Consider the following 16,399-nt stretch of genomic DNA (forward strand, 5'->3'; position numbering starts at 1 on the left):
AGCTGCCTTGCAGTGCATTTAATATCTTGCAGAATGATCTGCTGTTTTGTTTTGTATGAAACGTGTTTAAAGTGAATGCTTGCTCTGCATTACAAGGACTGGAGGAGGGGCTATAAATCAAGGCGGAAGGGTTGTCAGCTTTTTGTAAGTTATTAAGTGCACTCCAGGAGTAAAATGAAATTCATTTTTAGAGGCAATGTGTAATTTCCTAGTACTTACTGGGGAAAGTTATCCAGCAATATGCAATGTAATTATCATGTAGCATAACCCTTCTCTTTGAATAGCTAACTGATTCTTGTCACTCTCGTTTTTAGTTCATTGAAAGCAGAGCTGGTGAAGTGGTTCTGTGTAATGGCCCTTTGGGTTTCAAATTTGCAGGTGGGATGGGGCGCTCATTTGTTTTTCAGTATTCACAAGCCTTTGTTAGGGGGTCCCCCTCCAAATGCCTGAGCCCTCCCTAAATGACAGCTGCTGCTGTATCTCACAACACTGGGATGAAAATCATTTTTGCAGTTAACCCTCTTCTAAGCAGGGGGCACTTTGTTGTCACACAGCCAACAATCCCAAGTTGTGCTCCTGTGCAGGGCAGGGCTGCCTCCTCTCCTCCAGGCCCCTGCTATTGCAATACTTTGTTCCAGCCAGGTCCTTCATTATTGAGTGTTTCAGCATCAGCAGCAGCTGCAGCAGCAGGGTCAGTACAGAAAGGGACTGGAAGAATCATGTTTGCCTGGCCCTGCTCTCGTCCGCTGGCCTGTCCAGGTTTGCCAGTGAATACAGAGAGAGTGAGAGCGAGACAGTGAGTGCGGACTCTGCTGAGCTGGCTGCCCCGTCCGTCTCCTCCCTCAGGAAAACATTTCCTTCAGTGGCAGGCAGGGCTGCAGGAGTCGGGGGAGCTTTGCTGACAGCCTCTTCCCGTGTCGAGTGAGATGCGTTCTGCGCTCGGCTCTGCTCTCGTTGACGGCGGTGCCCCCCTCTAGGTCACGGGGTCGCACCGGGGTCAGTGCAATGATTGACAGCTTGGGGCAACCAGTGACACAAAGAGGAAGGCTGACTGGTACACTAGCTGCCTCGTGTCGAGGGATGGCTTGGTTGAGTTTCACACATCACACACATGTTCACTCACACACACACACACTCACACCTCTGCGCTCGCCTCAGTAGATCTCAGTGGCAGGTATTGGTTTCAGTGGGGGAGTTGATCAGACCGGATGAATCACATCATTCACGGACCGGCTCCCTTGCTCCGGTGATGAAAGCTCAGGCACCCCAGCTTCCACAAGCACTTCCACACACCACAAGCCCTGATGTATAAGATGAACCTCTGTAATACCACTCAAACTGGGGTGAAGGTACCAGCACTGGCTACAGTTTACACTCTCAGCATTCTGTTCAAACTGGATTGAAGGTCCCAGCACTGGCTACAGTTTACACTCTCAGCATTCTGTTCAGACTGGATTGAAGGTCCCAGCACTGGCTACAGTTTACACTCTCAGCATTCTGTTCAAACTGGATTGAAGGTCCCAGCACTGGCTACAGTTTACACTCTCAGCATTCTGTTCAAACTGGATTGAAGGTCCCAGCACTGGCTACAGTTTACACTCTCAGCATTCTGTTCAAACTGGATTGAAGGTCCCAGCACTGGCTACAGTTTACACTCTCAGCATTCTGTTCAAACTGGATTGAAGGTACCAGCACTGGCTACAGTTTACACTCTCAGCATTCTGTTCAAACTGGATTGAAGGTCCCAGCACTGGATACAGTTTACACTCTCAGCATTCTGTTCAGACTGGATTGAAGGTCCCAGCACTGGCTACAGTTTACACTCTCAGCATTCTGTTCAAACTGGATTGAAGGTACCAGCACTGGCTACAGTTTACACTCTCAGCATTCTGTTCAAACTGGATTGAAGGTACCAGCACTGGCTACAGTTTACACTCTCAGCATTCTGTTCAGACTGGATTGAAGGTCCCAGCACTGGCTACAGTTTACACTCTCAGCATTCTGTTCAAACTGGATTGAAGGTCCCAGCACTGGCTACAGTTTACACTCTCAGCATTCTGTTCAAACTGGATTGAAGGTCCCAGCACTGGCTACAGTTTACACTCTCAGCATTCTGTTCAAACTGGATTGAAGGTCCCAGCACTGGCTACAGTTTACACTCTCAGCATTCTGTTCAAACTGGATTGAAGGTCCCAGCACTGGATACAGTTTACACTCTCAGCATTCTGTTCAGACTGGATTGAAGGTACCAGCACTGGCTACAGTTTACACTCTCAGCATTCTGTTCAAACTGGATTGAAGGTACCAGCACTGGCTACAGTTTACACTCTCAGCATTCTGTTCAGACTGGATTGAAGGTCCCAGCACTGGCTACAGTTTACACTCTCAGCATTCTGTTCAAACTGGATTGAAGGTCCCAGCACTGGATACAGTTTACACTCTCAGCATTCTGTTCAAACTGGATTGAAGGTCCCAGCACTGGCTACAGTTTACACTCTCAGCATTCTGTTCAGACTGGATTGAAGGTTCCAGCACTGGATACAGTTTACACTCTTAGCATTCTGTTCAAACTGGATTGAAGGTCCCAGCACTGGATACAGTTTACACTCTCAGCATTCTGTTCAGACTGGATTGAAGGTACCAGCACTGGATACAGTTTACACTCTCAGCATTCTGTTCAAACTGGATTGAAGGTCCCAGCACTGGATACAGTTTACACTCTCAGCATTCTGTTCAGACTGGATTGAAGGTTCCAGCACTGGATACAGTTTACACTCTCAGCATTCTGTTCAAACTGGATTGAAGGTTCCAGCACTGGATACAGTTTACACTCTCAGCATTCTGTTCAGACTGGATTGAAGGTACCAGCACTGGATACAGTTTACACTCTCAGCATTCTGTTCAAACTGGATTGAAGGTTCCAGCACTGGATACAGTTTACACTCTCAGGTTTGTGTTCATTTGGCTGTTCCAAGGGTTTGAACAAGTATGGCAGAATTATCGTTTGCATTTCAACTCTTGAAGACATGGAGCTGTTTCCATCACAGTATGAAGATGGAATCGGATAATCTTTCCTTCTCTGGTTTTAAAGATCGTATCTGGGAATTGGAACCTCCTGCCAATGCTTCTCCTTCAGTCCACGTTAACAAATAGATCCATGTGTTATTTATTCTGTTGTTTGATCTGTGGATGCTGCTGGTTTAGTTTGATCCGCACATGTTTTTATTGGGTTTCTTGTACTTTGCGATTGTGCTTTTATTGTTTTTCAGGACCCCATTGTAAATGAGACCTTGGTCTCAATGGGTAAATCTGCTAGTTAAATAAATACATAAATAAAGGTATGCCCATTGGCAGCTGTGCCCAACAGTGAGCTGCTCTCTGGTTCAATCACTAGCAGTGCCTTGAGATCTCAGAAAGTCACTGTTTTCCTGCTCCTCGAGTTTCACTGAAGACAATGCGAGCAGCAGGGCATAGTCATGCTCTGCTATTCAGCTAAACTGCTCGATAATAACTGAGTGCATCCATTGCCAAGGCTGCACTAAAAACATGCAGCTCAATTCTGACATGCTGTTTCTTGGTCTGCCAGCTAATCAGCTTGTCTTTGCACGCACATCTGTTCGTGTGTTCTCTGGTGTATAGTATAGCGCCTGCAGGTCCTTTTTTAGAAATTCAAATGAGTGGTGTTGTTGTTGTTGTTTTTGTTGCTGTTGTTGTTCAGTTCTACTCGTGGCTACATTTAACAACTGGGACGTGTAGACAAACCCCCGCCAGGACCTGTCCTCCAGTGTTGCCGATAGGGTTAGCAATTTCCTTTCTGTGTTGGCCAATGGTGTGCACTCCACAGAGCATAATGATACACTGGTGCTTCACCATCGCTGGATAATTGCATTTCAAATCACGGGAGCCTTTGATAGCTCTGACACAGGTCAGTGGGCACCATGGTGAGAGAAAGGGAGCCAAGCTAGATTACCTCATGAAATACAGCAGTGTTTTAATCACTCATTCATATCAATAGTCCTCTCTTAGCACGCTTCAACACCCCCCTGCCTCTGATCAATCACACAGCATTAACAAAGGGAAGAAAAAAACCTGCCTGGAGATTGTTGGGCCAGCGTTGCATTACTCTGTGATTCCATGATTGCATTTCGATGCAGAATAGCAAACCCCCTGTGTGACAACAGCTGCTCAACAAGATAGCAATGAGGATGACAGAACAGGGCAGCCTTTAATCTGCTTTGCACTTGTTTCATTCCACTGTCCTGTCATCAAGCACCCTGCACGCAAAGGGCTATCCATGGAACCCAAGTGAGAGCGATGTTCAGGCTGCTCAGGAGGACCTGTGCAGGAGCTGCATTATCCCATTGAAAGAGATCACTAAGGCGTCTTCATTAGTTTAATTTCATTTATTACACACCCAATACAGCACAGGATTCCTGTCATTACAGCACAAGCATGCTGTAGGGTTTTTACAATGGGTTACTATATATTATGTATTGGTATATTTCTGTATGTGTTGCAGCTGAGCACACAGGATTATTGCACAGGGAGCTAACAGGTCATCATCTCATTATCACCTGGCTCGTTCAGATCACTTCATCCTGCTCAATTCATTTTGTGTTTCAGTTTTTGATTAAAGTGACAGTGCTTTTGCGAGCTCAGAAAGGAGAGTTTCAGTGTTTGCTCAGCTGTCAGTGCTGGAGAGTCAGTGTCTTTGTCCTGATTTACTAATAGCCCTTCCTATCCATACGCAGTGCTCTGTGATAACATTTTATCAAAAGGAAATAAATGGCAGTTGAATCTGTTAAGCAAATGGAGCGGAGGCAATTGAACACATTCCCATCTGGAGTGCAGTGCATGTTTTAAAATGTACATCAGGCAATATCATTGTAACTCCAATCGCTGCTACTTAATGAAAAGACCGGTCTTGACAGTCCCAAGATGTATTCTGCAATTACAGTGATTCAATCTTCCCACTACATTACAAATCATTAATACATGCATTATTACATTACAGCATGTTATTTCACTGATGCAAATTGCTCAGTGCATTAGAGAGAGAGAGAAAGAGAGAGGTTGGAAGTTGGAAGTTGGAGGACAGTCAGAGCAAAACTGGGGTCATAATGGCTTGTATAGAATGCTGTGAGAACCAGGACAGTGATTATCACCCTACTGATTGCCAGCAACAAGACATCAAGCACACATTACTGCTCCATCCGCCTGCTCCAGCCATGCTGCAACCTGGACCTCCTCCTGTCAGCCTGCTCCAACCATGCTGTAACCTGGACCTCCTCCTGTCAGCCTGCTCCAGCCATGCTGTAACCTGAACCTCCTCCTGTCAGCCTGCTCCAGCCATGCTGTAACCTGGACCTCCTCCTGTCAGCCTGCTCCAGCCATGCTGTAACCTGGACCTCCCTCCTGTCAGCCTGCTCCAGCCATGCTGTAACCTGAACCTCCTCCTGTCAGCCTGCTCCAGCCATGCTGTAACCTGGACCTCCTCCTGTCAGCCTGCTCCAGCCATGCTGTAACCTGGACCTCCTCCTGTCAGCCTGCTCCAGCCATGCTGTAACCTGGACCTCCTCCTGTCAGCCTGCTCCAGCCATGCTGTAACCTGAACCTCCTCCTGTCAGCCTGCTCCAGCCATGCTGTAACCTGGACCTCCTCCTGTCAGCCTGCTCCAGCCATGCTGTAACCTGGACCTCCTCCTGTCAGCCTGCTCCAGCCATGCTGTAACCTGGACCTCCTCCTGTCAGCCTGCTCCAGCCATGCTGTAACCTGGACCTCCTCCTGTCAGCCTGCTCCAGCCATGCTGTAACCTGGACCTCCTCCTGTCAGCCTGCTCCAGCCATGCTGTAACCTGGACCTCCTCCTGTCAGCCTGCTCCAGCCATGCTGTAACCTGGACCTCCTCCTGTCAGCCTGCTCCAGCCATGCTGTAACCTGAACCTCCTCCTGTCAGCCTGCTCCAGCCATGCTGTAACCTGGACCTCCTCCTGTCAGCCTGCTCCAGCCATGCTGTAACCTGGACCTCCTCCTGTCAGCCTGCTCCAGCCATGCTGTAACCTGGACCTCCTCCTGTCAGCCTGCTCCAGCCATGCTGTAACCTGGACCTCCTCCTGTCAGCCTGCTCCAGCCATGCTGTAACCTGAACCTCCTCCTGTCAGCCTGCTCCAGCCATGCTGTAACCTGGACCTCCTCCTGTCAGCCTGCTCCAGCCATGCTGTAACCTGAACCTCCTCCTGTCAGCCTGCTCCAGCCATGCTGTAACCTGAACCTCCTCCTGTCAGCCTGCTCCAGCCATGCTGTAACCTGAACCTCCTCCTGTCAGCCTGCTCCAGCCATGCTGTAACCTGAACCTCCTCCTGTCAGCCTGCTCCAGCCATGCTGTAACCTGGACCTCCTCCTGTCAGCCTGCTCCAGCCATGCTGTAACCTGAACCTCCTCCTGTCAGCCTGCTCCAGCCATGCTGTAACCTGGACCTCCTCCTGTCAGCCTGCTCCAGCCATGCTGTAACCTGGACCTCCTCCTGTCAGCCTGCTCCAGCCATGCTGTAACCTGGACCTCCTCCTGTCAGCCTGCTCCAGCCATGCTGTAACCTGAACCTCCTCCTGTCAGCCTGCTCCAGCCATGCTGTAACCTGAACCTCCTCCTGTCAGCCTGCTCCAGCCATGCTGTAACCTGGAACCTGCTCCAGCCACCCTCCTCCTGTCAGCCTGCTCCAGCCATGCTGTAACCTGGACCTCCTCCTGTCAGCCTGCTCCAGCCATGCTGTAACCTGGACCTCCTCCTGTCAGCCTGCTCCAGCCATGCTGCAACCTGGACCTCCTCCTGTCAGCCTGCTCCAGCCATGCTGTAACCTGGACCTCCTCCTGTCAGCCTGCTCCAGCCATGCTGCAACCTGAACCTCCTCCTGTCACCCTGCTCCAGCCATGCTGTAACCTGGACCTCCTCCTGTCAGCCTGCTCCAGCCATGCTGTAACCTGAACCTCCTCCTGTCAGCCTGCTCCAGCCATGCTGTAACCTGGACCTCCTCCTGTCAGCCTGCTCCAGCCATGCTGTAACCTGGACCTCCTCCTGTCAGCCTGCTCCAGCCATGCTGTAACCTGAACCTCCTCCTGTCAGCCTGCTCCAGCCATGCTGTAACCTGGACCTCCTCCTGTCAGCCTGCTCCAGCCATGCTGTAACCTGGACCTCCTCCTGTCAGCCTGCTCCAGCCATGCTGTAACCTGAACCTCCTCCTGTCAGCCTGCTCCAGCCATGCTGTAACCTGGACCTCCTCCTGTCAGCCTGCTCCAGCCATGCTGTAACCTGGACCTCCTCCTGTCAGCCTGCTCCAGCCATGCTGTAACCTGGACCTCCTCCTGTCAGCCTGCTCCAGCCATGCTGTAACCTGGACCTCCTCCTGTGAATTCAACAGGAAGGACTAGGTCACCTCACTGCTTACAGTACCTGCATCGATATTGGATAAAGCAGCCGTAGTCATATACGTTAAATAAAGACTTTGCTTTTTCATTTGGTTTCTTCCCCTGCTGATTTGAAAAAGGCTTGCAATTTTCTTGTGCTTTTCTTGTATTGTATTCTATGTGGTGTTCATGTTGTTAGGAGTCATGGCGAATTGTCAGAGAGTCTGTGTGGCAAAGTGGCTGCTGATTGTGAACAGGTGCAGAGGTGACGCAGTGCAGGAATAATCACAGACAGACAATCTGTAATCCGGTTTGGAAAAGGATGTTTATTTGTAAATCCTGGTCTGGCGACCAAACAATAAGCTGCGGCTATGTACACACCAGTGTGTAAAGCACGGAGATAGAAAAGACAGGGACTGCAGCCCAAATAATAAATACTCGTTATCCGCCCCCAATAATACTGGACACGGTCACCAGTCCGGGTGCGTGCAGCAGTGCTCGTTGTGGATGATAACTATTTATTTGTGACTCTGGTGAAGTGCTGATCCGGCTTGTGCTGGCCCAAGGCGACAGCTCTGAATACGTGTTAGACGTCTGGTGGTTACTTTTTGGTGGTTTCAATTACTAACAAACACAAACACACACTCAGGAATAGTTGTTACTGCGTCTCTCACAGGCCTTCTAGTTTAAATGCAAAACCTAGCGAAGGAGTAGATTGCAATTCTCCTGCCCCTTTTATGCCGTCATGCATCATCCCTTGGTAAACGAGTACAGCCGTCTCTATTTTCTGCAGCTGCTACGTCGTTTCCCTTCCTGGTCAATATGTTCTTGCAACAGAGTCTCGCCTTTTTCCAGACTGACCGACTTCTCGACCCTGGAAATAAACTGTCAGGCCAGCCTGTCCAAAGGACCCTACTTTCACTGCTTAGTGCCCTCACAGGTCGGGAGGGAGATTTACAACCAAGATTCATTATATTTCTGTCACAATCTGATTTAATCTTTTTTTCCATCATGCTGGTCTTAATATTTTGACAGCATGACTGCTTCATCTTCATTGCTGTGTTATCTGCATGATACAGGCGAGTTATTGCTTTGTTATTTGTATGATGCAGGTGAGTTATTGCTGTGTTATCTGCATGATACAGGCGAGTTATTGCTGTGTTATTGCTGTGTTATTTGTATGAAGCAGGTGAGTTATTGCTGTGTTATTTGTATGATGCAGGCGAGTTATTGCTGTGTTATTGCTGTGTTATTGCTGTGTTATTTGTATGAAGCAGGTGAGTTATTGCTGTGTTATTTATATGATGCAGGCGAGTTATTGCTGTGTTATCAGGCGAGTGCTGTGTTATGATGATGATACAGGCGAGTTATTGCTGTGTTATCTGCATGATACAGGCGAGTTATTGCTGTGTTATTTGTATGATGCAGGCGAGTTATTGCTGTGTTATCTGCATGATACAGGCGAGTTATTGCTGTGTTATTTGTATGATGCAGGTGAGTTATTGCTGTGTATTGCTGTATTATTTATATGATGCAGGCGAGTTATTACTGTGCTATTGCTGTGTTATTTGTATGATGCAGGTGAGTTATTGCTGTGTATTGCTGTGTTATTTGTATGATGCAGGTGAGTTATTGCTGTGTTATTGATGTGTTGACGCTGTGCCCCTCTCTGTTGCAGGGATCATGTCGGAGCGCCAGTTCGGGACGCAGTTCATGTGCAGTGTGGTCGCCTCCCACGTCAGCCACCTGCCCACCACCAGCCTGAGCTTCATGTGGATCGCCCCCCCGCCGGGCACTGGCTGCGTCAACTTCATGTGAGTCAAACGCCCCTCTGGCCTCTGTGGAATGGGTTGGTACATCTTGGCTGAACTACTCTACAGGGGAAATCACTTCAAAACTGATATGAAGACAGAACTGCTTTGCTCAGAGACACAGCAGCTTGTAATAGTTCCTCTGTGCATAATTCAAATATTAATCAACACAAACAGAAAACAATAGAACATTGCTTAATGAGGCACCTTCATTAATGAGATGATGCAGAGCCCTGTGTGTTAAGCAACAAGCTTCGTAGCATCCCAACAACACAGTTTTCATTTCTGCAATGCATTTCAGTAGCAGCTCCCTTAAGGCACTCAAGTACATTGTTAATGTGGAATGCATTTGCTGAAGTGAAGCAGGCTCACAGTATTATATCAAAAGAAACATATTGTTTGCACCAGTGTCCATCCTAGCATCTGAAATTAGACAACAGGGCAGGAGCAATTACAGCACTTCATTCAACTGGGCTTCTTAAAACAGAGCAGTTATTGGGGTGGTAACGGGTGCAAAACAAAATGCATTTCAATTGTGAGCCAAAGAAAAAATGGAATTAAGATTTAAAACCGAGCTTGCCCTTGGGCTCCCTGGAATGACCTTTCCAAATACGAAGTGACAAATGCACAGTCTGACGGGTGTCATTTCATATCACTGCAAGGGAATACATTGAAGGAGCCTCAATCACTCTGGGCCCTCGTCTGAAATAATTAATGAAAAAAATCAAATAAACAGAGCTATTTTCTCATGTTACAAACCGTTCATATTTTATGAGGCTCAGATTTAGGCGAAAGACACAACACAAATAAACATTCACAAGCCTTGAAAACTTTGCAGAAAACAGCCGGGCTGCTGTCTGAATCACAGGCACATCCTACTGCAGAGAGACCAGCAAGAACTGACACTGCAGGCTCAATTCACAAAGCTGGGACTCAGGAGTGGGCTGAAGAAGGGCTTTCCAAAGTCTGTTTTTATTAATAAAGTTTGATATTTTTTAAACTGGTTTTTAACCACCAAAAGTCAGAAGCAGTTTCAGGACGATATCAAACGACATTTGTTCATTAAAAAGCAAGAGTTTTGAAAAACATAGTTTCAATATCTCATGAGCTCACGCTGTGTGAGTGGAATGCTGGGTACAGGATAGAGAGCTTCTTTTAAAGGGACACGGTTCAGTGCTGCATGTGAAATCAGTGACAGATAGAAGAGCTGAAAGCTGTCTCATTTATTTTATATCCAGAATGTTTAGAAAGGCTGCTGACAGATATTAAGAAATATTACCCGGTGGGATCCAGTTACATAGCCTGGATATTTACACTGTATCTATTCATTGGATAAAGAAAGCACTGTGTCCTCTCGCTTTGTGTATTCTACATGTGTGAAATTGCAGGAGACGGCACAATATAACACGTACCTAGACACCTGGAAGAGGGATGTGAATTCCCAGCAGAGAGGAAGGTTGTCCGTTATAACAACCCCAAATTTCAAAACCAACTTAGAAGCTGGGGAGAATGAAAATGCACATGCTGAACTAGAGATTGAGAGTGAGAGAGTGGTGAGGGACAAGCCCAGGACATCATCACCTTCCTCTCATGCTCTGGCAGGATCCCTCTGCAGCCCTAACCCTTGGCCAGTCCGTCTGGGAAGCAGGCATTAGCGGGGAGAGTTAGGTTCCCTGGAAGAAGGTTCTGACAGCTTGTGGAGCCATGTGTGGGTTATTAAGAATTATTGTAATGTTGGCTTAAGCTTCCCCAGTGCTAAATCTTCCCTCTGATTCCTAGTTATGTGTTTCTGCTTGATTTATGACTTCATTTGAATGATCTATTAAAATGCAATTAGCAGCAATTGAAATAGCGAGCGGCGCGTCCTTCCAGAATGTCAGGACAAACCCGGGGCGATGTTCCCAATCCCGAGCACCGTGCTCAGCTCAGCCCTCCACACACTGCACAATGCCTCTTGGAATCACCGTGCTCAGCTCAGCCCTCCACACACTGCACAATGCCTCTTGGAATCACCGTGCTCAGCTCAGCCCTCCACACACTGCACAATGCCTCTTGGAATCACCGTGCTCAGCTCAGCCCTCCACACACTGCACAATGCCTCTTGGAATCACCGTGCTCAGCTCAGCCCTCCACACACTGCACAATGCCTCTTGGAATCACCGTGCTCAGCTCAGCCCTCCACACACTGCACAATGCCTTTTGGAATCACCATGCTCAGCTCAGCCCTCCACACACTGCACAATGCCTCTTGGAATCACCGTGCTCAGCTCAGCCCTCCACACACTGCACAATGCCTCTTGGAATCACCGTGCTCAGCTCAGCCCTCCACACACTGCACAATGCCTCTTGGAATCACCGTGCTCAGCTCAGCCCTCCACACACTGCACAATGCCTCTTGGAATCACCGTGCTCAGCTCAGCCCTCCACACACTGCACAATGCCTTTTGGAATCACCATGCTCAGCTCAGCCCTCCACACACTGCACAATGCCTCTTGGAATCACCGTGCTCAGCTCAGCCCTCTACACACTGCACAATGCCTCTTGGAATCACTGTGCTCAGCTCAGCCCTCCACACACTGCACAATGCCTTTTGGAATCACCATGCTCAGCTCAGCCCTCCACACACTGCACAATGCCTCTTGGAATTGGGGATCGTCAAGGTTCTTTTCAGGACACGGTCTGGAAGAGCGCGGCACACCTCAGAGTCTCTGGGTAGCCGAGTGGAATGTAAAATCAGTTCCGCAGTTTTCTGTGGTCTCTTGCAATGCACTTCACACACAGCTTCAACAGCATTGTAGTCGCACTAACACAGATATCCCCCGGCAGATCAAATGGCAATGCTGTCCTTTCATTCTACTGCAGCTGCATTCTAATCTTTGTGTCAACAGGAGAGTGTGGCACAAACTCAATACAGGAGAGCGTGGCACAAACTCAATACAGGAGAGTGGCACAAACTCAATACAGGAGAGTGTGGCAAAAACTCAATACAGGAGAGTGTGACACAAACTCAATACAGGAGAGTGTGGCACAAACTCAATACAGGAGAGTGTGACACAAACTCAATACAGGAGAGTGTGGCACAAACTCAATACAGGAGAGTGTGACACAAACTCAATAAAGGAGAGTGTGACACATACTCAATACAGGAGAGTGTGACACAAACTCAATACAGGAGAGTGTGACACAAACTCAATACAGGAGAGTGTGACACAAACTCAATACAGGAGAGTGTGACACAAACTCAATACAGGAGAGTGTGACACAAACTCAATACAGGAGAGCGTGGCACAAACTCAATACAGGAGAGTGTGGCACAAACTCAACACAGGAGCGTGTGACACAAACTCAATACAGGAGAGTGTGACACAAACTCAATACAGGAGAGTGTGACACAAACTCAATACAGGAGAGTGTGGCACAAACTCAACACAGGAGAGTGTGACACAGACTCAATACTTAGCACTTGCCAGCCCAGCATCTTTCCCATCATACAACCAGCTACAGAGCCTAATGTTCCATACCCCCTTTTCACCATAGGAGTCAATCCCGTGCCAGCTGTGTCTTTTACCCCATGCAGGACGTTGAGCGCCGCTGTTTTTTTATTGAATTGAAACTGGTGGAAAACATGTTGTTTAGCTCATGAATTCATTTTGATGACCAGCAATGTCAGTACATTTTATAACACTGGGTTTTTAAAGTTGTGCTGTTTTTTCCCCCTCTAAACTGGCTATGTTGCCTGACTCTTTCAGCACAGAATCCTTCAAACACAGTCTTGGAAAGAAATCGTTAACTGCAGAAATAGCTTTTGGGCGCCGCTGTTGCTGTCCTTGAGGTTGCTATGGCGCTGGTGTGTAATACAGGCGTGCTTCCCCAGAGTTTGGGGCAGGGTATTGGACTGGGGAGCGTGGTTATGTGTCTGGAGGGAGGCAGTGTGGTTCACCACAGTGTGGCATGGCAGGGCAGGCGAGGCTCTCTGTCTGTCTGCTCCTTCTCCCAGAGCAAGCAGAGTGATGTCATCGCGGGCGGAGCGGAACCTCCGAGCGGCAGCTGCCATCAGCAGAATGCCAAGCAGTGATTCTGTCCTGGGTGTTCACTCTGACTGCAACTGGCATATTCAGCATCAAGTATTCTGGTGGTTTGGCATTGTAGGCTTGTAATGCAATCATGGGGTTTGAGCTGATGTTATATTCACTAAACATAGAGATTATATCACTGTCTTCATAGTGCACAGTTCAAGGCAACAAGCTTATAATACATACTGCTGTCCCTGAAAGAAATCAGACCTGTCTGGATACACTTGGTCACAACCACAAAGGGTCAGGAATGCTTACAAGTGCGTGATGTTTATCACATTTCCTGGTTGTAATTGATTTGCATATCTGATTTTCTTTTGAAATCGATTTATTATAAATGGGTATAAAATGAGACAAAAAAATATACTCAGAACTTTGTTTTTTGTTTGCTTAATACAGCTTTCTCAAGGGAGCATGTCTTTGAAAACAACCATCAAGGTGTTTTCAATCCAGCCTTTATTTAATATTTTTAGAAACAGAAAGATAGCATGTTTGTATATGCGGGGGATGTATTGTGCTGTTAACAGCGATGCACCACACGCTCGTTCCCTGGAGATAGATCCAGTCACTTCACTTCAGGAAGCTGTCTCTTCAAAGTCAGCTGGGCTGCAGTAAGAAGATCAGTCTGAGGCTCTTCCTTCCTTAAATACTTGTACTGACCCAGCGAACAGCTTAATGCAGAGAGAATATTCCCTGAGTGACAGGACGTGGGCTCCCAGCCGTCTTCTCAAGCAATTCAACTGCATGATGAGGGCGGGTTTGAAACCCTTATGAAGCTAAACAAGCTGACACTTACAAATATTGAGATTTCTGGCTTGGCAGTTGGTTTAGTACTGCTTGTTATATATATATAAGTTTACAAAGGAGAGGAGGCCATTCAGCCCATATGGCTCATTTGGTTAGTATCTTATTGATCCCAGAATCTCATCAAGCAGGGTGTCAGCTTCAACAACATTACTGAGGAGTTGGTTACAGACTCCCACAATTCTCTGTGGAAAAAAAATGCCTCCTATTTTCTGTTCTGAATGCCCCTTTGTCTAATCTCCATTTATGACCACTGGTCCTTGTTTCTTTTTTCAGGCTGAAAAAGTCCCTTGGGTCGACACTGTCAATACCTTTTAGAATTTTGAATGCTTGAATTAGGTCGCTGCGTAGTCTTCTTTGTTCAAGACTGAACAGATTCAATTATTTTAGCCTGTCTGCATATAACATGCCTTTTAAGCCCGGAATAATTCTGGTCGCTCTTCTTTGCACTCTTTCTAGAGCAGCAATATCTTTTTTATAGCGAGGTGACCAGATGGTCTTACTAGTGCATTGTACAGTTTTAACATTACTTCCCTTGATTTAAATTCAACACTTTGGCCTTTTTTATAGCTTCCCCACATTTCTGAGTCAACAAAGGAAGGTTTTTTTCATAGATTCCTTCTCCAATTTCAGTATCTCCCATATGATATTTATAATGTACATTTTTATTTCCTGCGTGCAGTACCTTACACTTTTCACTATTAAATGTAATTTGCCATGTGTCTGCCCAGTTCTGAATCTTGTCTAGATCATTTTGAATGACCTTTGCTGCTGCATCAGTGTTTGTCACTTCTTCTAGAGGACCTAATACTGATCCCTGTGGTAAACCACTGGTTACCACACTCCATTCTGAGGTTTTTCCTTTAATAAGTACTTTCTGTTTTCTACATGTTAACCACTCCCTAATCCATGTACATGTGTTTCCTTGAATCTCTACTGCGTTCAGTTTCAGTTTCTTTCATTTCTTTGAGTACTATTGGGAGGATCTCATCCGGCCCAGGGGATTTGTTTATTTTAAGAGCTCCTAGTCCCTTTAACACTTCTGCCTCGGTTATGCTAAAGTTATTTAAAACTGGATAGGAACTGGATGACATGTGTGTCCATATCCTCCTTTGTTAAATCTGGTGAAAAGTAATCATTTAATATATTAGCAATTTTTTTTTCTTCATCTATGATTTTGCCATTTGTATCTCTTGTATCTCTTCTCTTACTTCCTTCTGAATGTTTTGGAATTGGTTTTAGCCCCCTTGACAACGTTCATTTCTATCTCTCTCTTGGAATGACTTTCTATCTTCCTTTTTGACTTGTGTTTGGTTCATTTGAAATGTTCTGTAAAGTGCCTTTTTCCTCTGAATAATTATACCTCTCTGCTCATACAATCTCACCTCAATTCAAATAGGACCTGAGTCAACTCTGCAATAGAACACCTGCCTGTTTATGAAAGGGATGAGATTCAGTCCAAAAATAATCAATCAATCAATCAATCAATCAATCAGTCTGAATTTATTAAATGCAAAGCGTTTTCAGGATGAAACACCTCAAAGAGCTCCACAGATAAAAACAGCAACATGGTGACAGTATACAAAACAGTTCTGAGAAATTAGTAAAAGGAAAGATGATAAAGTACCTCTTTAAATGTGTAATCTTACTTTACAAAGCTGTGACAAAAGGTGCATCATTTGTAAAAACCAAAATAACATCAAATAGGATGATACATTTTCCCTCTAAAATACAGCTGCTAAATGATAAGAATGTGTTTTTAATCCTACTTTAAAATCAGCGAGAGATGGTGCCTCCCTTACGAATCATTCCACGGCTCCGGGGCTCTGAGGCACTCCCATGTTCTATGCATGCATGTGTTTGAGATTGAAATTGTAAAACAAACGCTGGACTCTTTGGCAGTGATGTCTGTATGTCTGGAAGTTGGATGGAATAGTGGCATGCTGCTATAGAACCGGGTCACGGTGCATATTGGAAAACATGTTGCCAATTCATTTATTTCTTTTAAAGGTCTTTCTTTATTTTTTAGGGTGGAAACTCAAACGTGTTGCATTTCGTCTGAAGTAGTGAACATGCAGGCTACAATGCAGCGAGACAGAAATCAGGCCTGCCCATGAGCTCTGAGTGCTGTGGTTCTGGAATGGAACTCTGCATTCTGAACGGATGATGTCATTGTTGGGGTTGCCTGGATCCCAGTCTGTGGGGATGACCACAGTTCTGAGGTCAGCCCAGTCTGACACGAGGTTCAGCGTGCTTCATTATTTTTAGATTGTTGTTTTTATATGTTCTTTTCTTGTGTGTGGTTTATAAT

At 46.4% G+C, this 16,399-nt stretch overlaps 1 protein-coding gene across 2 annotated transcripts in view; it reads left to right on the top strand.

The window, feature by feature from the left end:
• LOC121317960 (reelin-like) overlaps window positions 1-16,399 on the top strand; it is a 167,095-nt gene that overhangs the window by 34,617 nt on the left and 116,079 nt on the right. For both annotated transcript variants that reach the window (XM_041254055.1, XM_041254056.1), the window contains exon 3: window positions 9,078-9,213. In XM_041254055.1, coding sequence (XP_041109989.1) covers window positions 9,078-9,213 — 136 coding nt within the window. The remainder of the gene's footprint in view (window positions 1-9,077; window positions 9,214-16,399) is intronic.

This window comes from Polyodon spathula, chromosome 7, assembly GCF_017654505.1.
Source record: "Polyodon spathula isolate WHYD16114869_AA chromosome 7, ASM1765450v1, whole genome shotgun sequence".
Lineage (NCBI taxonomy): Eukaryota > Metazoa > Chordata > Actinopteri > Acipenseriformes > Polyodontidae > Polyodon > Polyodon spathula.